The sequence below is a fragment of the Argiope bruennichi genome, chromosome 7 (assembly GCF_947563725.1).
Source record: "Argiope bruennichi chromosome 7, qqArgBrue1.1, whole genome shotgun sequence".
Lineage (NCBI taxonomy): Eukaryota > Metazoa > Arthropoda > Arachnida > Araneae > Araneidae > Argiope > Argiope bruennichi.
In genome coordinates this window covers 35,428,410-35,454,239 of record NC_079157.1, presented here as the reverse complement: position 1 = coordinate 35,454,239, position 25,830 = coordinate 35,428,410, and the positions used below count along the sequence as shown (strand labels likewise).

Genomic DNA, 25,830 nt, shown 5'->3' with positions numbered 1-25,830 from the left:
GCCCATCATTACTAAATTTGGCACATTATACTTTGAACGGAGTGATATATAACTCAGAGACAATTTTTAGACATTGTCTGACAACATTTAATTAGACTTTTAGCTGATTCAAATGATTCGAATTTATGGTGAATACTCTTTATAACTTTGGAAAATATCACAGCTCAAAACAAAATTAAACGTCTTTGTAAATTTTTTTTTTAAAAAAATGTGTTTTTAATTATATCAGTTTAATAATAACTCAATTTTTTAATACAAGTTTGTATTTAAAACATTTTATTTAAATTCCAACAATAGATTAATTTTTGCCTTGAAATTCAAATCGTTTTCATTGTTTATTCAGACATTCAATCGATTGATTTTTTTTATATTGTTAAAATTTAAGAAAGAAGAATTCTATTTTAATTTCTATGCAATTTACACCAGAATATGACGCTAGTACAGAAGACGAAAGTTAGAAGGTAAAAGAACCTTATATTCATGTTCTAATAATAACCATATATTCATGTTCATAAGAACCATATATTCATGTTCATAAGAACCATATATTCATGTTCTGGTCTCCACTGCATATATTTATTTCCGCAATGAACAGAACATAGAAAATGCACTTAAAATAACATATATTGCAATTTGAGAAAGGTCATATCACTAACTCTCCGACCCTCCCGAAGGCACACGGATAATAAATACTGAATAAAATACGGATAATAATACTGGACCGCCACAACAGCAACAGGTTGAACTAAGGTTGAGTTCTAAAGGCCCTCACCGGCCACGGCATAACCCTTCTCTGGGAAGTACGTTCCGTCTTCTATGGGAGGAGCCAAACCCCACCTTTTCGTGTACCATCCTAGGTAGCGAGATACAACTACTATGCCGGAATATCTCATCCTCATTTCGAGGTGCTCCTCGAGGGTGCAATTTGAGGGAATCAGAAACGAAACGTTTTAACTGATATAGTGGGAGACCGCTTTTCAACAAAGGCAATTAATGAATGGAAGAACAACAAAGGCAATTAATGACCAATATGCCGGCGTCCTGGTATAAGGATAACGCGTCTTCCCCATGATCTGGGCGTCCCGGGTTCGAGTACCGATTTGGGCATGATTGTTCTTCCGTTGTTCTATCTGTGAGATGTGTGAATGTGCCCTCCTGTAAAAAGGGGTTGTGAAAGCGAATGAGTGGTGCGTGAGTAGCAAAGTCGTACTCTTGGCCCTAGTTGGCGCTATTAAAAAAACACTAGACACTGCCCCACCGGCTTAAATCGCTGTCTTCATAACAGCGGGCTTGTCCATGGCAAGTGCCATAAGAAACAACAATGATCGATATTTGAGAGCTACATGTGCATTTTCTTTTAAATCCTGCATATATACAGGGCATACATTCTATGGTAATTCTTCATTACATTTAGATCTGAAATTGTATAAGTTCATTAAATTAAGTCCTGTTGATGACTTTTAATAAGGGAAATAAGCATATAGAGTGAAACATGACATTTTATACATTACTCTTGGATTATGAATATGTCAGACTGAATGTCATTTAGTAATTATGACTCTGTCTGGAAATAAGGGATAACAGCTTTAGTAGGCATTAATCTCTAATCTCTTTGTTTCAATTTCAAATACATAATATAACAATTATCTTCTACGATGAGTTCTCCACAAAACAGATGGATGATAGGATGATATATTCTGTTTTATGTAAATAATTATGCATTACAAATCATGTATCAACCAGTAGTGGAACTGTTTCATTTAGTGCAATAATATACAAATTATCTGCAATGTGTTACATTGTTACGAAGTTAGTAATTTGTTAACTGGTTGGACATTCCATTGAATTATCATGGCAGGTTGAACACAATTAAAATGTTTGTAATTAAAGCACTTGACTTTGAAACTTCACATTTTAATTACAAAATACGCTAGTGCATTTCTCTATTTAATTAAAGTCCTATCTAGATTTTATCTACTAGCCTTTAATAAAGGAATTCTTGTAAATATATTTTTGAAGGAATCGTTTGCTCCAGTTTCGCATGATTCCTTTTCCCCGGAATATATCAAATCAAGAACTATTCCAAAATGTTGGCCGTTACTTTTCTAAATATGCTGATTTAATCTAAATCTAAAGTAAAAATTAATATTAACTTAAATAGCGAAGAATTTTCTTTCGGTTTTAAAATTAATCTTAGAATACCTTGTTAGAAGAACATAGTAAAATTTAGATATGAAATATAGAATGTTTGAAAAGTGAAACTACAAATCTATTCTTTGGTAATTTTTGTAACATTTGCAATGTTTTTTTTTTTTTTTTTTTTTTTTTTTTTTTTAATAATTCCATTTTGTAGTTTATTTACTTTGGAAATAAAAATAAAAGAAATAACTCCAATAACACACGTATATTGTAAAATTATTATAATACAGACTGTTGCACAGTACAGCGTGTATTGTTTTCTGTTATCCGAAATAACAAAAAAATTATATGCGTGTGTTAGCATTTTGGAGCTACACATAGCAGGCCGTTGAATCTTCAACTTTGAATAACCTGAGTTGATAATGCGTATCTCTTACATTTGTTTTAAATTAAGGGAAAATTAATAAAAACGCAAGTGGAAATAGAATATTTTGACAATAACTTACTATTATAATCGCGCGAAACTACAGATAATACCATTTGAATTTTAAAAATTATCCATTCTCTGTCGTACCAATTTATTATTTATGATGCGTCAAGAATTAAACGAGGTATTTTTTTAAAGAAAAATAATTTTTAAATATACCTTAAAAACTAGCCGCCTTTGGCGACCAGCCGGTTCGCCAATCTTAATGTTCGTTTAAATTTTAATAATTAAATAGGTTTAACCGGAGTTTAACCCCCTTCTTCGCCAAGTTGCGATAACGCACCAAAGCTGGCAATCTTTATTATGCACTATAATTGAACATCTGCTTCTTTGCTTTTGAACATTTCGCAAGGCCGTTGTTTGCGATTTTTAAAAATTTCGCCAAGCAGGGGATAAAACTTCGGTCGTACCATTAAACATTTTACGCAATTCCAACTTTAATAGATTCTTCAGCAAAATATTTTAAAACTTCAAATTTTGATAGTCATATAATTCACTCATAATATTATAAAGGCCTTCAGTTATTGCGTGATATATATCTCTCTAATTTTCTGTTACCCTTCGTAGAAATTATGCTTTAAATTACAGTGTAAATGATTAATCTGCAATTAATATAATATTTTTTACTGAAACAAAGCATTTTTTTTAATAATATGATTACTGATAATAGAGTCACTGCGCGTTTAAACTTTATGGTCACTAAAGAATATCTTTCTTAATTTATGTAATATCTCAAGAATTTGTCAACAAAAATTTCTCAGATTCATCATGAACAGATCGATTCATTAACAATGTTTAATTTTAAATGCATCAAACACTAAGAAAATAAAATGAATCGTTTAAAATAATCGGTCGAAAACAGGTTTAAAAAAATCTACTTAAAAAACGATGTACTTAAAACTATAAGCATATACAAAAAATATATAACTAACATAAATACATTTTACTTACAAAAGCATGCAACTAACCTAAAAATAATTTAAATCGTCCGTTGGTTGTCATGCCAACAATCAGAACAATGCGCATGCGTGGATTTTCTTCGCCAGTTACGTCAACGCAAATGCGTAAATTTTTCTACGCCAGTTGGGGTAACGCTATGCAGATTAGACATTTTTAATTTCCTTTATTCTGTGTTATTTTAATTCAAAAGTACTTCAGAATGAATGTGAAACATGGATTAATTAACAATGTTTAATTTTAAATGCATAAAACATTAAGAAAATAAACAGAATCGTTTGAAATAATCCGTCGAAAAATGTTAACCCTAGCCTAATTACTGTTGGGAGAAAAAAACAACTGATGCCTTACTTATTTGGCGATGGGGAAAATGGAAGATTTTTTTGGCGGAAAAGTTGGCGTTGGGAAAAATGAAAGATTTTTTTGGCGGGAAAGTTAGTTTTTAATTAATAATGGACTACCCCTAACATTTAGGGGGATGAAAAATAGATGTTGGCCGATTCTCATAGATACCGGATAAGCACAAAAAATTTCATCAAAATCGGTCAAGCCGTTACGGAGGAGTATGGCAACGAAAACTGTGACACGAGAATTTTATATATTAGATTATCCCCTTTTATTGTGAAATTTAATTTTTCTTATAAAAAGTAAAGGCTGGTGTTTCTTTCAATTCTTAAAACAAGAAGGCGCATTAGGAAAGAAAATTTCCATCGTAATAGATGCATTATAATTTTAAAATAATCCTCGAATTTTAAAATGATTTATCTTCGAAAGTGTTTATTGCACCGATCAAATAAGAATTAGATATAAGCCTTTTATTCTCACGCTTTTACTTTTTCTTCACAGTCATGAAATATTTTAAGGGAAAAAAACATTATGTATTATAATTTTAAAATAATCATCGAATTTTAAAACGATTTATTTTCAAAAGTATTTATTGCTCCTATCAATGAAGAATTAAATGTAAGCTGTTTTTCTCACGCTTTTACCTTTTCTTCTCAGTCACAAAATACTTAAGAAAATTATGCATTATTATTTTTAAATAATCATCGAATTTTGAAATGATATATTATAATCCTTCAAAGAAGAATCAAACATAAGCTTTATGTATCTATAATTTAATTTTTTCATGAGTTACCGTATTCTTATTCTACTGGAAATAGAGAGGTGAAGAGATATTTGATTTATCATATATCCATATTGTCTCCAGATCATCTTTCTAGATTTGTTTTTAAAATCCTCTAACGGCTTGGGATCTCCCATTTTGAGAATACATTGATACATTTTTACTACTTTATTCCAGCTACCGGGTGTCCCAAAAATGATTTATGAATTTTGAAAATCAATTAGAAAAGGATAGAATGCAACAGAAATGTATTATTTGCGGTCTAAAATTGGAAAAAATCAATCAGTACATTTTATCACGCTAAATTGTAAATTTAGCTAACATTACCACCGAGAAGTGGCGCTGCAAAATAGGAAAAATGAAAACCGGTATATAAATGTTGCAAGGACTGTATTTCCAATGTAAACTTCTCTTACAAAAACAACGTGGCTCTGTCTGAGGCAAAAATTTCCAGATCTTAAATTCTTCATTTTAATTGCGTCAATTCAAAATCACATGCAGCACCATCTATCAACGGGAAAGTTAACTAAATTTGCAATTGGTTGGAATAAAATTTCCTGATATCCCAAGGGTAAGACAGCAAATGATTCACTTCTATCGCATTCCATCTATTTTTCTATTGATTTACAAAATTCATCAATCATTTTTGGGACACCCGTGATGTTGAACGACTTCCTAAGTCGAAATACCAGCGGTGTTAACAAACACAGAGCTCCATTTGTTGAGTGGAAAATTTGGCTAACGTAAGTATAACGAAAATATACCCAATATTTGTAGCTATATCCCCCCTCCCCCACTAAAAAAAAGTCACAAAATTTTCCGGTTTTTTTTTTTTTTTTTTTTTTTTTTTTTTTTTTTTTTACTTTTACGTATATGTAGAATAGAGAAATCATAAAAGCATAGTAAGTGTCAAAAAATTCGAACTCGAGATAGCGACTAATTTCCGTGTTTTATACCTCTGAGTTCGAAAAACACGTTTTTTGAAAATTGTCGTCACAGGTTGCCTATCTGTCAACCTGTGACGAATATAACTCAAACACACTTTAAAACTAGACAGATGAAATTTGGTATATTTACTTAATACCAAATTTATAGATTTCTATCAATGTTGAGGAAGTCTGTCTATCTGGCTTTTAGAATATACGAAATACGAATGTTTTTATTTAAAAATTTATTTGTTTATTTTTAAAAAAATATTTCTAAACTCAATGCAGATTCATTAATTTATTTTTACGAAAATTATAATAATGTGCATTTCACATTTTTAAGGTATGCGGCATTCATTATTTTTTATTGTAAAGTAAAAAAATATTTAAATAAATTCACTTTACTTGTTTAATTAATTCTCTTATAAAGTACTTATTTTGATTTTATATAGAATTATTTTTTTTTGGCATTAAAAAGGTCTCTGTTTCTCAAATTATAAATGTCTTCAAACATAAATCAAGATTCACAAATATATCATTATATTATACATCTAAAATTACGGCATTAAAACTATTATAAAACGAGGGCATTTTCTTCAATCCTATGATGAAAACAGTTACTTCCGTAGATTTTAGATTTTAAATCACTTATAAAATAAAATATATTTGCAAAAAATTCCCCTTTATTTACAATTCAAATTATTTTCATTGTCGATAAGGTCACAATTCCCTTTATAAAATTTCATTCTTGTTGTTCAAGCAATTTCACAATATATATATATATATATATATATATATATATATATATATATATATATATATATATATATATATATATATATATATATATATATATATATATATATATATATATATATATATATATATATATATATATTAGTTTTCTCTTTCAAATTTCTTGGTGACAATCCTGTCGATTATACAACTTTATAAAAATCAGATTAGAATTCCTTTACGATATAATTTACCCATTTCAATAAAGTACGCAATTTTAAATTATGGATTAATTATCGCCAAGCTGAAAATCAGCCCACAAGCAATCTAGTGATACAGGCATCACTCGTACGATGCAAGCATCGTTCAATCTATTACGGCGACAAAACCATCTCTTTGGCGCTGCGATTGATATGGAAATGATGTCTGAATTTAGATCAGGACCGGAAATTGATTGAACAGCAGGTACAGTGGAACTCAGCGAGTAATTTTATATATAAAATTTAAGAATTATTGCCGTAGGAAGGATTTATGATAATTATTATTCCTTTGAATGCAATCTGAATTCTTGCATAGATTTCGAGATTTGGGGGAATTAACAGATTTAACTAAATTTGGATGATCATTGACTCTTCACTACGTTACATTTAATGAGAGAGAAAGATATTTAATATGCTGGGATATGTGTGTTCACAGAGGTTATTTTAAACACTCTACTTGGTATGCTGCTACAAGATATGCACATTTGCAAGATTAAGCATGCTATTGTGATAATTAATACCAGCAGGAGTGTTTTCCTAAAACTTTATCGCAAACTCTCTAATAAACCTAACGTGCTAGAGAATGCCTTACGTGGCATTGGTGTACAACAGATACGAAATATTAACTTTTGGCGCGAATTATCATTTCAATTGTATCTATTCTTGGCGAATTATTTGGCGATGAAACCCTGGCATACGTTAATAGAAATAAACAATCAAATTTGTGTACAATTGCGTACAATAATCAAGTTTTGATAGAAATCTGCTGTTATACCATATTTCCTGGTCTGCTGTTGTCTGGCACAAAGTGTTTTTGAATCCTCTTTGTCACAGACAGACAGACAAACAGACCTACATTTTCCAAACATATCTTTTTCGAATTCAGGGTATTATTCGCCAAGGGGTTTCGCCAAAATCTCGAGTTCGAATTTTTTCGATGATAACTATACTTTCATTACACTACATATAGGAGAAAGTAAAAAAACAAAACAACAGAGAATGGTCCCACTGATATTTTTTGCGGGGTTCTTAATAAAACTGTTAAAACTGTTACCTTATATATATATATATATATATATATATATATATATATATATATATATATATATATATATATATATATATATATATATATATATATAAGCATTATTTTATGTGAAGCAGAATGCAGTTCGAAGACAGTGAAAAAACTTTTACATTTTAAAATTAATTTTAATCCACAAGCAGAGACGCGGACAAAGCACGTCCACAAGAAGAGAGAAATAAATTATCCCTCGTCTTATATAACCTGAGATTTTGATAGGGAAAATATTTATTCACAATGCTAATATATTAAAAAGATTCTGATGGGGATTTCTGACGTATGTCAATCACAATTAAAGAAAACACAGGGATCTTTTAAAAAGAATGTGCTTAGACACTATGGGACATTTGTCTATCCCTTCGGCGGAGCGTGGGAATGTGAGGTTTCTAGTTGATTCAGCAATTTTACAAAGCTACTCTTGAATTAATTAAGTAGAGAAAGTGGAATTGGATCACGAAATATTTTTAGAATGAAGTTACTATGGGCTAAATTAAGATAAAATTTTGGAAATTAATTAAATTGAAATTAAAGTTTAAAATATCATTACACACACACACACACACACACACACACACACACACACACACACACACACACACACACACACACACACACACACACACACACACACACACACACACACACACACACACCCATATATATATATATAGATAGATATATAAACAGTCCTGAGTCATATTGCAATACACTGTAATTCTATAAGAAATCCATCAAAATTCCAAAGAATGTTAAATTTAAGAATAAAATTGATTGATAGAATGAAAACAAAGGCAAGCCACTATAGAAGCATCCGGAAACAAACTTCCTGTTTAATACTTCAAACATCAAAAGTTTTCACGTAATATTTTCTTAACATGCTAACTGTCAAACATTTAATGTTCCTGTGATAATATCAAACAAGCACCAGGATGTATCTCTTACTTTGCTTTGTGATTGAAGCTTTATCGGACGGACACTTTGCTGTTATTAGAAAATGGCTTGTACACCGGAAGTAGTTAAGAAATAAGGAGCAAAGAACGCAGCAAAGGCGCTTGAAAACCTTCCCCCTACTTTAAAAGATCTTCTTAAGAGGCAAGAAAATCAATTTAATTAAGTTTAATTACATATCAAAGCTGCTTCTGTAATTGGCTTGTTGCTACCGAAAATGAACTCTTGCACTCGTTAAAGAGATGAAATTAAACATTTACGTCGTCGCTAAGCCTCCATGATTGAAATATGCTCTTAGAATTAATTTGTATTTTAAGCCTTCATTTCAATAAACTCCTTGAAAATCCATCCACAGGCATAATTACCCTACTAAAATACAAATTACCTAGATGACTTTTGTGTTTTCAACGACTTTTTGCAATATTTTTTTCTGGAAATATAAATAGTATTCGTAGTTTAAGTTTGGCTCGCAAAACTTATCAAAATATATGAGCGTAGAAGATTATCTTGAAAAGGGTGTCTGAATGCTTTTTTTAAATTTTAAGAATGTTTGTTATTAAATAAATCCTTGAGAATGCGGCATTCACGCAGTTTCACAAGATTTATATTTACTTTATTTTAGATACTTTAATGCTGAGAAGATACGATTAAGTTTTACACATTTTTTTTTCAAATATATGTGCTGTAGCAAAATTTAATTTATATCGCTTATCAAAATCACGGTGGATTGTTGATACCTTTTTAATTTGATTAATATGTTTGCAATTTGGAGAGAGAAAATCGTGAATTCAGAAGGATTTAGATTAATTTGATGATATCGTTGTTTTAGCTTTTTCTTTCTGTCTCTCTCTTTTATTTTGGATAATTACATCAATATACCCAAAAACGAATTTGATTTCTAAATAAAAATGAGTAATTGCACTCTTTTCTCTCTAATTCTCTTTAATTTTGATATAGTTAATTGAAATCAATGCGCAAGATTTAAATTGTGTAACGACAGTTGAATATATTTATCATAAATTTGCTATCGTATATGTTTATATATATATATATATATATATATATATATATATTCGACAAATTCGAGGAAGGTAAGCAATTTAGGTAAAATGAACGGAAAAAAATACCAACAATTGTTACATTTTTTATTATTATTATCTTTTTAATGATACTAATTGTTATCTTTAATTATAATAAAGATGAATGTATGTGCTTCTTTGTGCTTTAGAGTTAGCATTCTACATTCAGACCGTTTGACTTAGTTTTAACGAACTTAAAACATATACAGTGGATAGAAATGTGCAACTCAGAGCCATATTTTTCTCGTTTCATTAGAGTTTTAATTAATTTAAATCAATTTGTATTTTAACATACTCCCGCAATAACTTCCAGAATATTAAATCACGAAAGCAAAAGAATTTTTTTTTGTTAAATACAAAAAATTAATTTTTATTCAAAATTTTCTTGAATTTTGGCACTGTTATAAAAAATATTTCCTTGCGTAATTTCAAATAAAAGAATATATAGTTGTCCGGAAAATCAAACAGTTTTTATTATTTCATGAAAAAAAAAATATTCATCATGATTAATTGACGGATTTTTCGCCCATTTTTGGAAACTAAGGAAGAAAAATTCTGCTTAATATCTCTTTCGAATTCAAACCGAATAAAAAATGAATTTGCAGTATCACAAATCTTAGGTGTTTTTAAAAGCACTATGACGTCAGGGAACTGGTTTCCATTAAGAAGGTTCATCAACAGAATGAACAGAAAATATGTATGTCTATTGAAACAACATGGTGTGATGTCTAGCAATTTCACTGAATATTGGGCAAGAAATTCTGTCTAGGAGATTTACCCGATCTTAAATATAAACATTATCTCCTACGAATCAGCTGCTTGCTAATGATGGCTTGTTTATTAATATTTACAGATGATTCTAACAAAAATGCGCCAGTGTTCAATATAGTCTACTGCAATTCAATTTGACTCATCTACAGAGCAGGGAAAAAATTCAAAATTTTACGCCATAAATCAGTTTAGATTGTTCACGAAGTTCCGCCGTTTCATATCGGTCAATATGTCTTCGTACATTGCAGCAATGCTTTTCAGCACACTTGGAAGATTTTTTTTCTTTTTTTTTTTTTTTTGCCAGAAAAGTAGAAATGTTGCGATTTTTTTTGTCGTCAAATATATGCCAACTCTAATATAAATCATCAAATATCTTTCCAAGAAGCCAAAATATATTCGCTTTGTTATATTCTTTTCAGTACCTCGGATTGTTACGAGTTAGTTTTGATTTAAATTTTTGATAAAATAAATTATTTTCTATTTTATAGTACGTAATTATTTTGTTTTAAAAATATTTGAAATTATTTATTTTCTTGATTTAAATATGTTTCACAATTCATTATTAGCACTATCTAATCATTTAATCTTTTTGATTTATTTCAAATTCGCAATCAAAGTAGCATCTCTCAAACTAAAATAAACTATAAAATCTGTAACAAAATTCCGAAAATATTGAAATATAATATTGCTTTAAGATATACATAGTAGAAAATTTTCAGAATTCTGATTCAACAAGAAAAGAGTGAAAAATGGATCCCAAAATATTTCCTTGGAACAAATGAAGTTACTTTAAAATTGTATAAAAGTCTGTTTCTAGTAAAAATAGAAATATTTTACCAGTACCTAGTTTCTTTTTTTGCATAAAAATAGCATTTGATGTTTTGTTAACTGAAATTTGTCAAGCTGACTAGATTATTTTTATTCTTTTAAATGCTTTCAAACACGTTTGTATACTTGTCGTTACTTATGGCTGCGGAATAATTTGTCACTCGTCAAATATATGGCTTCGCATCAACTCATTTACTACATTTTTCGCACCGTCACTCTTTGAACATCTTACGAGTCAGCTGGCTTAAATTTAGCGTCTAAGGAAGTAGGAGATGTCAAGTTTCCAGAGCTAAAAATAAATTGCGTGTAGGATAGACAATTTCATTATTATTCTATTAACGCAATTATAAATTATATTATTTATACGAGGCATAATGCTTAGTGTCCTTCTAGATAAAATTTTCATATTTATTTACTAACAGAAATATTATTTTATAAGCCGTCTTCGTCGACCAGCATATTCGTCCAGGTTATTGACTTTTTAGGCTGTTAAATATTTCATATCAGATTCATAAATTATATGTAATGTGAGCTGTTGTTGTTTCTTATGGCACTTGCCATAGACAACCCCGCTGCTCGAAGACAGCGATTTTAAAACTGAGGGGGAGCGTCTCTTGTTTTTATAGTAACGCCAAATAGGGCCAAGAGCATGACTTTGCTACTCACGCATCACTCATTCGCTTGCACAGCCCCTTTTCACAGGAGGGAACATTCACACATCTCACAGATAGAACAACGGAAGAACAACCATGCCCAAACGGGGACTCGAACCTAGAACGCTCAGATCAAAGGGAAGACGCGTTACCCCTATGCCAGGGCGCCGGCTGTAATGTAAGTTTATTTTAGCAGGTACTTGGTCAAATAGAATTATTTATTTTGCGACTGGAGGCATAATTTAAGTACAAAGAATAAATAGTAAGAAATATGTCAGTCTACATTGTGACACAAAAGAAGATACCAACATTTTTTCCTTCAGTGAATTTGCTATGAGATTTTGACAGGGATTTCTTTGACTCTTGTCCATTTAGGAAATTTGTGAGGTGCGAAAGATTTTGAATTTGTAAGATGCCTAGACTACGGATGTTAATTTTGTGTGCCGAATTGTATCTATCTAGCTCTCTTCGTTTTACAATTATCGTGTTAACTTATATTCGAACTACGGGACAAACATACTTCCTTTTAACAAATTTTACTCCAAATTCGATAGAAATCTCCAAATTTGATGTTAATTCTGTATACCAAATTTCAATCGTCTATCCCATAGTGTTTTTGAGTTATATTTGTCACAGACAGACAAACGGACATTTTCCAAAAATGTGTTTTTTGAACTCAGGAAAAGTCGTCAAATCTCGAGTATGAGGTTTTTGACGATTATTATACTTTCTCTATATTAAGTATACAAGAAAGTAAAAAGATTAAAGTTCCTAAAAAGAAAATTAGTTTTTTAAGGAGATTGAAAATTATCTGAATTCAACAACCAGGAAAATTTTAAATTTGTAAATCGATTCAATATTTTTTTTAATTATTTTCTAATCTTAAAATGGTGTTTAATTTCAAATTCGGAATTTTGGTACAATCTTCTTATGGAAATACTTCATAAATAAAACTGCAAAGCACATTTTTTGTTCAAATTTGGTATAGTAATTTTTAATGTAATTTATAGTTCCTGAATTATAGAATAAGCAATCTGTTCAGATAAAAAAAATTACAGCTGTTTTAATATTTCAGAAAGTGAAAAAATTTGAAAGTTTTGTCTTAGAGATTGGATTAAAGTAAAGTTTAATTTTTAATTTAAAAATTAGATATTATGTTTCTTAAATTATCTGTAGGATTTGCAGCAAATCCTTTGATAAATATATCAATCAAAAGGGGATTTCTTTGTACCTTTTATCATCTGAAAACCCACACATTTGTTTCAATTTTAAAAACACTTTCTGGATTTTTATTTGCAGTTTTTAGATTCTTAGGAGTTTTTACCACTTATCTTATATAAAAATTATAAAAATACATATCTGCAGTTTATAGTTATTTTGCAAAAAATTCCTCTTGAACATTGTCACATATCTTAAAAAGAATTTGTATACCAGTGTCCTGGCCTAGGGGTAGCGCCTCTTCCCCGTGATCTGGGCGTTCCAGATTCGAGTACAGGTTCGAGCATGGTTGTTCTTTATCATGTGTTCTATCTATGAGGTGTGTGAGCCCACATGAGTGAGTACGAGTCGTGCACGCGAGTGTGTGAATGTCATCTTCATATGAGCTAGGGGCAGAAGTCAGACTTCTGGCCTCTGGTGCTCAGGGGCCTTTACCCTCCAAACTACTGCCTGAACTTATCTTAAATAGCTGACTTTGTCAGTGGGCACAATAGAATTTGTGTTAAATCAATTGTATATCAATTTAATTAAGAACTATTGTTGAAATTGCGAGAAGAATTTGCGAACATGAAATTGATATCATTTTAAAGGGAATTTTTTTTAGTCTTTTTATAATACAAAGATTTATTTAAAAATATTGGTTTGGGGGATATGAACATAACAATTAACATACAACTTTTTCTCATCTGACGATGGCGAAGCCTATTTCTGCATCGTTAAAACTTCTATTTGAAGCCCATTTCTTCATTTCTTTTATATCTTCTTTCCTTTGATTAAATGCATTTTCTCGTGATATGGCAAACACTCTTCAAAAGATTTCTAATGATATTTTGCACGTCCGTTAATTAATTAGTTAACCGAAGCGTTGAGTTTCGGCGATGATGATAAAAGCGCTCAATGAAGCAGTCTGAAATTCGAAGGATGGTTTGTTTACCTCTGACTGTTGCCATTCAATAACAAGAACGATTCTTGTGCCACCTACGCTTGTGTTTTATTTGCATAGATAATTAATTATCACAAAATCTTCATTAAAGTCTTGTTTATATTTCTGGATTTGTGATAAAATTTCGATAAAATACTTTGAGAAAAAGATTTCCTTTCAAAATTTAAAGAAACTCTTTGAGATGCCATTGATTTGGAAATGATTATTCGGACTTAGAAAGTAATTCAGGAATGGAAATTTTTCAGGAATTTCAGTACAATATTGTTTTTCATTTGGCGGCTTAAAGAAATAAATCTCTAGAATCATAATTAAAAAAGGTTTTGCATTTTCAGAAATCTTTCTAATGGCAAGCTTGTTGGTTCATTAATATTTTAATAAATTTAAAGATATAAAAAACTAAAAGGTAGGAGCAATATATATATTCTCCCTCAGTTCCAAATAATTGGTGTACATAAGCCGTACAGCAAACTGAATAATAAGCCGTACAATACGCCGTACAACAAGCTGAATAATAAGCCGTACAATACGCCGTACAACAAGCTGAATAATAAGCCGTACAATACGCCGTACAACAGGCTGAATAATAAGCCGTACAATACGCCGTACAACAAGCTGAATAATAAGCCGTACAATACGCCGTACAACAAGCTGAATAATAAGCCGTACAATACGCCGTACAACAAACTGAATAATAAGCCGTACAATACGCCGTACAACAAGCTGAATAATAAGCCGTACAATACGCCGTACAACAAGCTGAATAATAAGCCGTACAACAAGCCGAATATGTAAAAATCTATGCAAATTCTCTGGAACAGAAGCTACTAAAAGAAATTGTATATCCCTAAATTGTTTGGAATATTCCAATTAATTTATATCTATAGGTTAATATAGATTAATATTTTCGTACTGAATTCAATCTCTCTGTAATTATAATAAAAAATAGCTATACGATATATTTTCAGTACCAGGACCATGGGTTAATAATTCATTATATTATCATATTATTTCAATTAATTTAGCTTATGAATGTAACGCATGCTATAAGTAGAAACAATGACTTTTCTCTTTTCGAAACATTTGGCAGATAGATATTGACAGGACTGGTTATATAAAACATATAAAAATTATCTGTAGTATGACTTTTGACCGAAATGACTTCTTTATAGATTGATTTCTGTTGGTATTGTATCTGTAGAATGATATTTTTGTATTGGAATAAATCTCCCAGCAATCATAATAATAAACAAGTGGGAGGAGTTCCCTCTCCATTAAACTTGTAATGTCAGAGACGCCTCACATGGCATTAGCGTACAATACTTATAAAATACTTACTTTGGTGCGAATTTAGCATTTTTATTGAATCTCCTGTGTCATCCTTTGGCGAGTAATCCTTGGCATAAGATTAATAGTATCCGAAAATCGAACTTGAGTTTTAGAAATGTCTTCCTAAGCCGATTCAAGCAAAAATGTGACTCAGAACAGCATTTGTAGTCATAAACATCAGATACTAAATTTGATATATTTAAGTCACTGCATTTTTGAATTATCTCATTTACATTATTCTGAAAGACCGACAGATGGTCAATCCCTTGATGGATTTGGCTCAAAATTTGACAGACGTCTACATTATAGATTTTAAAGTTGTGCACCAAATTTTATATATCTACCTCTTTTCGTTTAGTAATCGTAGTGCTAATTTATATTCGAACAGTCGGACAGATGGACTTCCTTTGCATAGAATTTGTTGAAAATATGATGAATCACTGCACCGAATTTCAGACGTCTAGCTCAACGCACTTTTGAGTTATCTATGCCACAGACAGACAGATGGACATTTCCCAAAAATGTGCTTTTCGAACACAGGAAAGTCTGAAACGTGGGAATTCTCTAAAATATTGAGTTCAAATTTTTTACGATTACTATTCTTTCTGTTATATTTTCTATAATTTCTCTTTATATTGTTATGTATACAAGAATTAAAAAACAAAGTTATTTGATAAATAAAAAAAGTATTAGGCAAATATTTTTATTATTCATCAATTTTTTAATACATCAATTGATTTAAGCTGCGGATGTAGTAGATTTAAATATAGAAATTTCAAGTCTTCGATCTTCAATTATGTAATATTGATAGGTATTATTATGAATTAAGTCTATAAACTCTATAAAACCTTCTATGGAAGGGGCTGCTCCTCGAAAAAATTTCGTCTTATATTAGCATGACAAGTTTCTTTTGGTATTGTATCTGCAGATTTTTATATATTGATATTTTCATTTTGGAGTAAATCTCCAACAAAAACAAGGAAATGTGCCAAAATAAACAAAAAAATGTGCCAATTTGTTTAATAATGATTGATTTACGTTGCGGATGCAGCAAATTTAAATGTTGAAACATCAAATCTTCTTCCAAATTTCTAATTATTTAATATTGTCAGTCATTATTATAGACGGAATGTATAAAATCTCTAGGATCTGCTCTTCAAAATAATTTCTTCTCATTTCTTGATATGGCAAGTTTCTTTTAGTATTGTATGGATAGAATTTTATAAATTGATACTTTTTTGTTGGAGTAAATCTCTTCACAATTACAGAAAAACTTTCAGAGCTAATTTTATTAATAACGAATTACCAGATAAGCTGGCTCGTTTAACTGAGAAAAGGAATTCACCTTAATACTTTGACTAAGTTTCCTAAATATATAGGTTATGCATGCGGTAACCTTTAATCTAATTTTACTAACGCCTCGTTTTACAATAATATTAGGGCTGTTTTGGGATAGCAATTTTGAACCACGCTCAGAAGAAAAGACGACACCTGAACTGGCACCCCCTTTTCCACACCACACCAGCGGGAGGAGGCTTGGCTCAGACGAAATTAATGTGCTGCAAACCCACTTACACGACGGTTTTTCTGTAGAATCGGGTCTCGAAAATGCAACCCTTCGGCTCCGAAGCTGAGACCTTACCACCAGGCCTCTGCGGCTCAAGTGGTAGCCTTAGAAATAGAAACAAGGGAAAACAGGAGAAACAAGTATTATTTACCCATTTCAAGCAAAATTTGAAACTCTCTACGGCAGAAACTACTCATCGAAATAACTTCTTAGCAGATTTGTATTGCATATCTGAAATAATGTTCTCATTTTTTTTGTTGTTGGGGTTGGGGGAGGAATATGAAAATAGAAAGAAAACCTTTCCGAGGTACTTTCGATTCCAGACCTGAAAACTATCCTTTTTTTCTGCATTCCATTCCTTTCTAAATAGTATTTTCATACTTTCATTTATTGGCATGGTATGGAATTCCTTTCTAGTACGTCTTTCTCCATTTCACCCGACCTTACTTCGAAATGAAAAAGAATGCACTTGCAAAAATGTGAATAGAAAGCTTGTTATTATATATGGAGAAAGGAGAAAAAAATATATATGGCCCAGGTCTGAAAAATGGAAAGCGCTATTTCGCAATCTAAGAAAGAAACGGTTTAGTGAATAGAGTGGACTAGAAAACGGAATGTGAAATATATGAAACCGAAATGTGAGCCGTGCGTTTAAAATGTAAGGAGAAAGTGTGCACATTGTGTAAACTTGTTTCACATGCAAAATCCCATGCGAGAGTTATTTAACAAGAGCCCATACAAAACATCTTTGCATGCAAATATGACGCATTATTTTCACGGCACAACTATGGCACATTTTTCTGAGAATTCTTTTTTTTCCATTTGGCGAAGATACATTTGAGAATTCGCCAAATGTTGTATGGCCATTTGTTTAGTTCGAGTGCGAATCGGAATTCCTGGAAAAATGATTTCTTTTTCGGAGAAATGTCTTGACGTATTGTATACTACATTTTGCCTATATACTTTTTAATTATTTACTTTACATTAAGGTGTATGTATATTAAGGTGTATAGCACACACGAAATTCGTTCAAAATATCGAATATTTTTTATTGCTTGATAATGTTCTCTGATCCTTTAGCTTTCAAACGATACCAAGATGTTGCCAATATTCGAAATATTTCTGGAGTTATAGTTATTTTTCTTGAGGTGCTTTTTTTAAAAACTCTAGTTACGGTTTTTTTAAAACTCATTTTATGAAGAATGACATTTTCCCACTGTGTTGATTCATTCAAACCATCATAACTCAACAAGAAATGAACCAGATACAATTATTTATATATCAAAATAATCTGTATGAAATAGATGATGTTTTGTGCCTCAATCAAAGTTATATTAATAGAAATAAATTTTTAATAGCTATTTAAAAGTTAAAATGACAGAAAAAATTTCGCTTTTTCCATTCATTGTTGATGAAAAAATTGCTAAAAAAAACTAAATATTTTTATAACTTGATTGAGGCAGACAACATGAAGACTAATATCAGGCATCATTTCCAACTAGAATTGTGTGTCTGTACCAATTAGAATTTAAGATATTGTCTTTTAAGAAATATGCTAATTAGCTCATTAAATATTATTTAATTAATTATTAATTAGTGAAATATGGTTTTTTCTCCCTGAAATGAGTTTAAACATATATTAATGACCTACTGAGAAAAAAACTGGATTTTTAAAGTTAAAATTAAAAAAAAAAAAATCTTCTAGTGTGTACGTACACCTTAATGTACCTTGTTTAGAAATTTTTGTACTAAAATGGCAAGCCTCCGAAGTCTGCCTTTTTTTTCATTTCAAAGAGATACTTTCTTTAAATTATTATTTTCCGATAAAAATACATTAAATAATTGAATAAGTGAAGGTAAATACAGAATTTTAATTTTTTTTGTCTTAATCGTTCATCATATGATTCAAAATACTGTCTTATCTGACATGTTGTTAATCATTTGAAAATTATGATTTGATTGATCCTATTTTTTCGTATACGTAGTATAGAAAAAAAGTATAGTAATCGTGAAAAAAATTCAAACTCGATATTCTTAGACCTCCCTATGTTCGAAAAACACATTTTTGGAAAATGTCCGTCTGTCTGTGACAAAGATAATTGAAATACATTTTGAAGTAGACGAATCAAATTTGATATATGGTCTTCGCACCCAATTTGCGAATTTCTATCAAATTTTCAGCAAAATCTGTTGAGAGGAAATCTGTCAACCCAGCTGTTCAAATACAAGTTAGCATACTAATTATAAAATGAAGAAAGTTAGATATATGAAATTTGGTACTCAGTTTTAACATCTATAGAGTAGACTCCAGTCAAATTTTGAACATTTGGGTTGACTGTCTGTCGGACTTTTCTTTGAGAAACAAGGAAATGAGATATTTCAAAAAATCCGCGGCTTAAGTTTTTCAAATTTTGGTATGAAATTTTGTGACTGCATGTGAAGTTTCGTGTTGCATTTTTGTTTCGATCATTTTATAAAAAGGTTTCTAAAATTTGATTTTCAGATTCGATTATTAACGCATCTCAGAGATTAATCGCCAATAAGTAGCCAAGAACAACACGATAGATTCAACAAAGATGTTTAAGTCACGCCAAAAGTTAATGTTTCGTAACTACTGTACGCCAAGGCATTCTCAGGTATGACAAGTTTATTAAAGGATATGCGAGAATACGATTATTAACGCATCCCAGAGATTAATCGCCAAGCACGATACGATAGAGTCAACAAAAATGTTAAAGTCACGCCAAAAGTTAATGTTTCGTAACTACTGTACGCCAAGGCATTCTCAGGTATGACAAGTGTATTAGAGGGTATGGGAGAATATTATGGAGAGTCACCCTTTGGTTCTTATTTAATTTCACTATTGAGCAAAAAAATGTTTCTTTAACCTTATAAGGATATTTTAGCATCTTTTTATTGCGATCATCACTCATTTAACGGAATTAATACTAGTTTTATCAAATTTTATTTAACTATTTTAAATCAAATTTCAAGAATATCTCATTCCATATGAAATATGTTTGATTGATAAAGAATCTTTATTTGCAGGATATCTTACAGAGTCAGTTACCAGGTTATAATGAATGTAGAATTTATTTCAATAAATTCGCCATATTATCCTTACATTCCATCTTGAACTTTCCAAAATCCAACAGGATAGAATTGAATGTAAATTCTTTATTAATTTTCAGTAGTGCTTATATATTTGGCAATCCCTGGTAAGAATTGAAAAATGCCAGAACACAATTTTGAAATGTCATTCAAATACAAATACATCTTCTCCCACTGGGAGTCACCTCAAAATTGAAGATTAGAAATTCTGTTATGATGGTTGGTTCTCGCCACCCTGATGGGTACATAAAAAGGTGGGGATAGGCTGTCTCCCATAGTTGATGAGACGTACTTCCTAAGGGAATTGTTGTACCGTGGCCGGTGATTGCCTTTAGGTCTCAACCATATTTTCCGCCAGTGTTGTTTTTGCAGTGGTCCGGTTATTTATATTTTTCCGCCATCCTTCGGGCCCGTCGGAGTAATCGGTTATAGATTACCAGTCATTTTAAATTTTTCATTACAGGAAAATACTTTAGAAAATATATAAAAATAATTATACTATGGTAATTAGCAAATATTTCAGAAAAATTGCTACTAAAATACATCTACTTAGTAACCTTTTTCTAAACATCACTTTCTCTTCTTTTTTTTTTCTTTTTGAAATTAAATACCTCTTTTTCTCTCTGATTTTTTTCTGTCAGGTTGCCAGACTGCATTGCTCAGAATTAAGAACAGCTTTGATAGTTGTTTCCGAATAGTTTTGTAGCTTAACATAAAAGAGTCGTTTGCGAAATGTAGTTTTCATGGACGGATTGGATAAAACCTATGACAAAAAAGCAGAAAGATTTGTTGCCAATCACAGCACTTGTATTCACGATGTAATTTATCCTGCAAAATGATTAACAGTCGACATGGAATTGTCATATACCATTCTCGGATCTATTTCTAGATCAAGTGTGCTATTTTCATTTTTCAATTATATCAAAAGCAACGAAAATAATTCTTTTTGTCAATATGTAATGGACCATAAAAAGGTATAAATGTAGAGAATAGAATGAATTTATTACTAAAAGTTAGATGCAAGCATGGTTATTTTTCTCCATATTCGACGTAAAATTCTGACAGTTGTCATACTAGGGGGACCAGGTTTTCGGTTCTCTCTTTGAGGAATGTTGTGAAAAGGAATGTGAGGTGGGCCTTAATATTTCTATGTCGATGTCTTGTTTGCGTTGCCACGAAATGGGGGGGGGCATAGCGTCTGAGGGTAAAGGCCTCTGATCACCCGAGGGTAGAAGTTTGACTTCTAGCTCATATGAAGATGATACTCACACACTAGCTTGCACAACCCCTTTTTACAAGGAGGTTCTTTCATACACCTCACAGGGTGAAGAACAACCATGTCTGAACCAGGACTCTAACTCAGGACGTCCAGATCACGGGGAAGAAGCGCTGCCCCCAGGGCAGGACGCCGGCTTAGTATTCCTCTGAAGTTTTTTATTAGTCTCAAATTATTATTTTAGTATCTGACATTTTTTTTTTTCAATTTAGGTAAAAGAGGAAAGTCTCTTTATATTGAGTTACAATTTATATGAAGGATAATAAGATGGTTCCAATAGAAAATCTCTTACAATGATTTTATCAACTCGTTCGAAAGAAATGGAGGATAGCTATTTAGTTGTTTGGAGAATCTTAAACTACTAAACAGCTGACAAGCATGGATAATTGTGACTTAAGAATGTAAATGTTTAATCATACTTCATTCTTATTCTTTCTTTAATAGAAATTTCAAAGAATTTCGAGATTAATGAGGAGCTTCAAAACAGTGGTAAATGTCATCTCACATTAATGGTGGAGCATTTTTTCGAAGCTCTTGCAGGAAACATGAACCATCGATATGTCAAATTCCTGAATTTTCATAGCGATTGAGTTGAAAATGATTATGATTTTAAATACATTTTAGTAATAAATTCATTTTTCTCTCCGCATTTGTTTTCTTATGGCCTATCAGAGTTTTGGAAAAAAAGGGCTCAAGTATTTAAATCAAAAATTATTCTACAGGCTCAAGATATTGTACTACATTCTGAATGTCATACAATATCGTTTAGAGATATTTATAATATTGTTGATTATCTTGTGCTAATAAGCAAGCCTATTTTTGGCGTGCTTTCTCAATTTTGCACGAATTAGCAATAAAATAATTATTGTGTGATAACTATTCATATCCATTTTAAACACAGAAACAATTATCTTTTTAAAGACACAGGTTGAATTACCCCACACGTTTTCTTTTTATAATTACACGTATCTTTATACCACACGTTTTCTTTTATCTTTACACGTATTTTACCAATGTTCTCTATTTTTTGTATTTAAATGTTAATTTATTCTATTATTTCATCAAGTCTTTCAGTTATTTTTTCATTTCAACATTGGTAAAGTTATAACTAAGAAATATTTTTTCTTTCGACATTATTAGCAAAACCTAATATTTACTTCGTAACACCTTTAAATATGCAAACAAATCTAATGTAAGAGAATATTTTTAGATAATATTGACATTTCGATAAATTTCCAAGAATATTTGAATGAAATTTTTAGGCATTCAATATTATTAAAAGATAAAGAAGAAATCCCATACAAGACCTTTCTGGACATGAAAAGGAATCCCAGAACGAAGAGAATGGAGCATAGAGGCATGACAGTAAAAACATGGTATGAAAGAATTTATGCTGTCGTTATAGCAACAATTGGAAAATAATCTCAAATGTTGTTAAGCTCATGACAATCGCTTCAAAGTACAGATACCAAAGCTTTAGAGGGATTCAGGAGCAGGTAAATGAAAATCTACGAAAGAAACATCTAAACACTGCTTTGTTTACTTTCATTCGTTGAAAGTACTTATATTCAATGCTACGCAATAATTGTATAAAATTATATGGTGGAAAGATAAAATGAGAGAAAGAATGTATTATACAGATAATTTTTCTGTATAAAGTCATCATTTCAATGTTCTTGTAAGATCGTATAACAATGAGATGTATGTTCTGAGTACTGAAATGAGTACTGCTTAACTTTCCGTGAAACAGAATAGATTCCAATTGAAATTTTTGACCAAGAAAGTATCAAATGAATTTAGAACTGTATAAAAGAACTTTAATCGATTATTTTACATCCATGGCGTCTAATCCTCTTCTTTTGCCAATAGGCATAAACTGATTCTGTCACAAAAAGGCAGAATCATGTATTTAGTAACAAATCACAATAATAAATTCCAGTAGGAAAACTAATGTCCAACAATAATGTAATCATACTTTTAAGAAATTCAATGACATACAGAGTATCGAATAATCTCTTAAAGAATTCATATCATATACTGTGCTAATATTGAAAGTTTTCAGATTGACTAAAGGAAATTTAACTAAATACTTATAACTTACGGTGCAGAATTGAACACCTAAACTGTATTAAACAATAATTAAATTAATAAGTAAAAGCATTAAAGTTAGAATGCTGAGATATGAGAAATGTGTGCAATCTTTGTACAAAAGTAACTTTATTTCCAATAATCATTGTCCATATCAGATTGATATTTAGTATTCACTTAATCTTCCGAGATATCTTTCTATCTGGCTCTTTTCTTCTTAATTTCTGTAAAGAAATGTTCTTGTACTTTAGAAATCCTTCATGATAAGCCTTCATTTTTCCATGCAAACATTTGCAAAAGTTTGCAAAAATAGAATTATTTCAAAATCAATTATAATAGACATTTCAGCATAAAAAGCTTCAAAATCATGTACATTTTTAGGATTTCACTTAGCATTTCGAGAACTTTCGAAATTCCTTTCAATCTGGCTTTCAAACACAGCTTGTATGATTCTTTGAAGAAATATGGAAACTGTTGGAAAAAGATGGAAAATCTTGGAAAGTCAGTTTTGGATTCTGCACCAAAAGCCATCTGCAGAATGTGCAGCATTTCATGTGCAAAACCAATGACCATAGAGAGAAACATTCGCAATTTATTCCTTACAAAGCTTTATTTCCAAACTCATTACTGTAAAAATGGGTGTCCAATTTTTCATTTTAAGGATTCACTCAACATTTCGAAAATTGTAGGTCAGTCTAATTCAGAAATAAAGAATACTCGTACCAAAATGTCATCGCAGATTTCATGCTCCTTAAACGCAGTCCTTCATCAAAAGCCCTCCCAGTGTCCATAGAGAGTAGCCCACTCGAATTCGAATGAGTGACTCCTCCTTAATTGTTCTATTAAGGTCTACAAAGGGCGAGGGGTGCCGTCATTTATACATTTATGCTACAAATTAGGCTCCATCACTAGAACCTGGTACTAAATTGACGTCACGATGGTTTAACGAGTATTTAAATAGAAAATGCCCGGGTAATGGCCTCGACGCTGAAAGGACAGTATATTCATTTAAATTTGGTGAAGATTTCAAAGGACCATTCGGTGTATTCCTTTGATTAACACTTTGAAATATTTACAGATTGAGTTGCTATATTGTGTGCGCTGTTATGGAGTGGGGTATGAAAGCGCAGCATGTAATGATAAATGAGTTGTGCATGGTTTAGGATATGGTTTAAGTAGTTTATGCAAAGCGCAGTGTTTACCTTTACGTAGAGTGAGAAGTATTATTTCATAAGAGAATACGACGTAGTAATATTTGAAAGCATTCATCTATTTGAAATAAACTGGATTACTTGTGTTATGAAGTTATTCTATATATTTTGTGCATTTCTTTAAGCAATGGGGTAAACATAATCCACGATTTTTTGAATAACTAATAATTTTGCTACTGTTATTTTTAAATATTTGCTCCAAATATCTGTTATTTCAATCATATTATTAATTTAAAATTATTATTTAATATTAAATATAAAATTTATTAATTATAATTAATACTTAATTTACTAATTTAAGTAACGTGTGATTGAATTAATTTATCTGTTTCAGATTACTTCTTAAATTTGATTTTTTTCAAAACTATTTATTTAATTTCTGTATTGGAGTAAACCATTTTCTGAAAAATTTGAATTAAATATAAATGTCATTTCTTGAAATTGTTTACTTTAGTTCTATATTCTACCAATAGATGGCGCCAGCAATAAATTTAATATATGCAAAGTCAAATCACAAGCAATTAAGAACGATGTGTATAGAACAGTGCATCAACACATACGAATACCAGTAAGACAGGTTACTCTCATGAAGCGGAGCGGCGACTTCACACTTTCCAGTGAAGTCACCGCTCTGATAAATTTCAGTGATATGCAATTCAGTGATACGATGATTCCAATAACCGGTCCGTTCACTTTTCAATCCGTTCACAGATTTCTCCTTTTCTGTTATGTTCGAGAGCTTCCATTGGACATATCGTATCGATTGTTACTTTCCAGTGAAGTCACCGCTCCGGAAAATTTCAGTGATATCGTATCGATTGTTAGTTTCTATCCTGATCCAAAACCTGTAATCGAAATATCACCAGTAAGATCGTATCAAGGATTTGAATCACACCCCTCTTTGAAAAGTATTGATTGTATTTGTGACTTTTTGATATTGGTTACGTAATAACCGCTCGCAAAATATTCGTCATTCCTAGGGTAAACATAATGATATTCATGGTCATATATATATATATATATATGTGTGTGTGTGTGTGTGTGTGTGTGTGTGTGTGTGTGTGACAGTATCTCCTAATTTAAATTCTACTTAATTT

At 30.8% G+C, this 25,830-nt stretch overlaps 2 protein-coding genes across 2 annotated transcripts in view; one reads left to right on the top strand and one right to left on the bottom strand.

Annotated features, from left to right (window-relative positions):
• LOC129975711 (glutamate-gated chloride channel-like) overlaps positions 1-25,830 on the bottom strand; it is a 525,971-nt gene that overhangs the window by 395,415 nt on the left and 104,726 nt on the right. The window lies entirely within an intron of this gene.
• Positions 14,109-14,946, top strand: LOC129975339 (homeobox protein 12-like). The gene is made up of 2 exons (XM_056088401.1): positions 14,109-14,135; positions 14,587-14,946. Exons 1-2 carry the CDS (start codon positions 14,109-14,111, stop codon positions 14,944-14,946), a joined length of 387 nt encoding a protein of 128 aa, XP_055944376.1.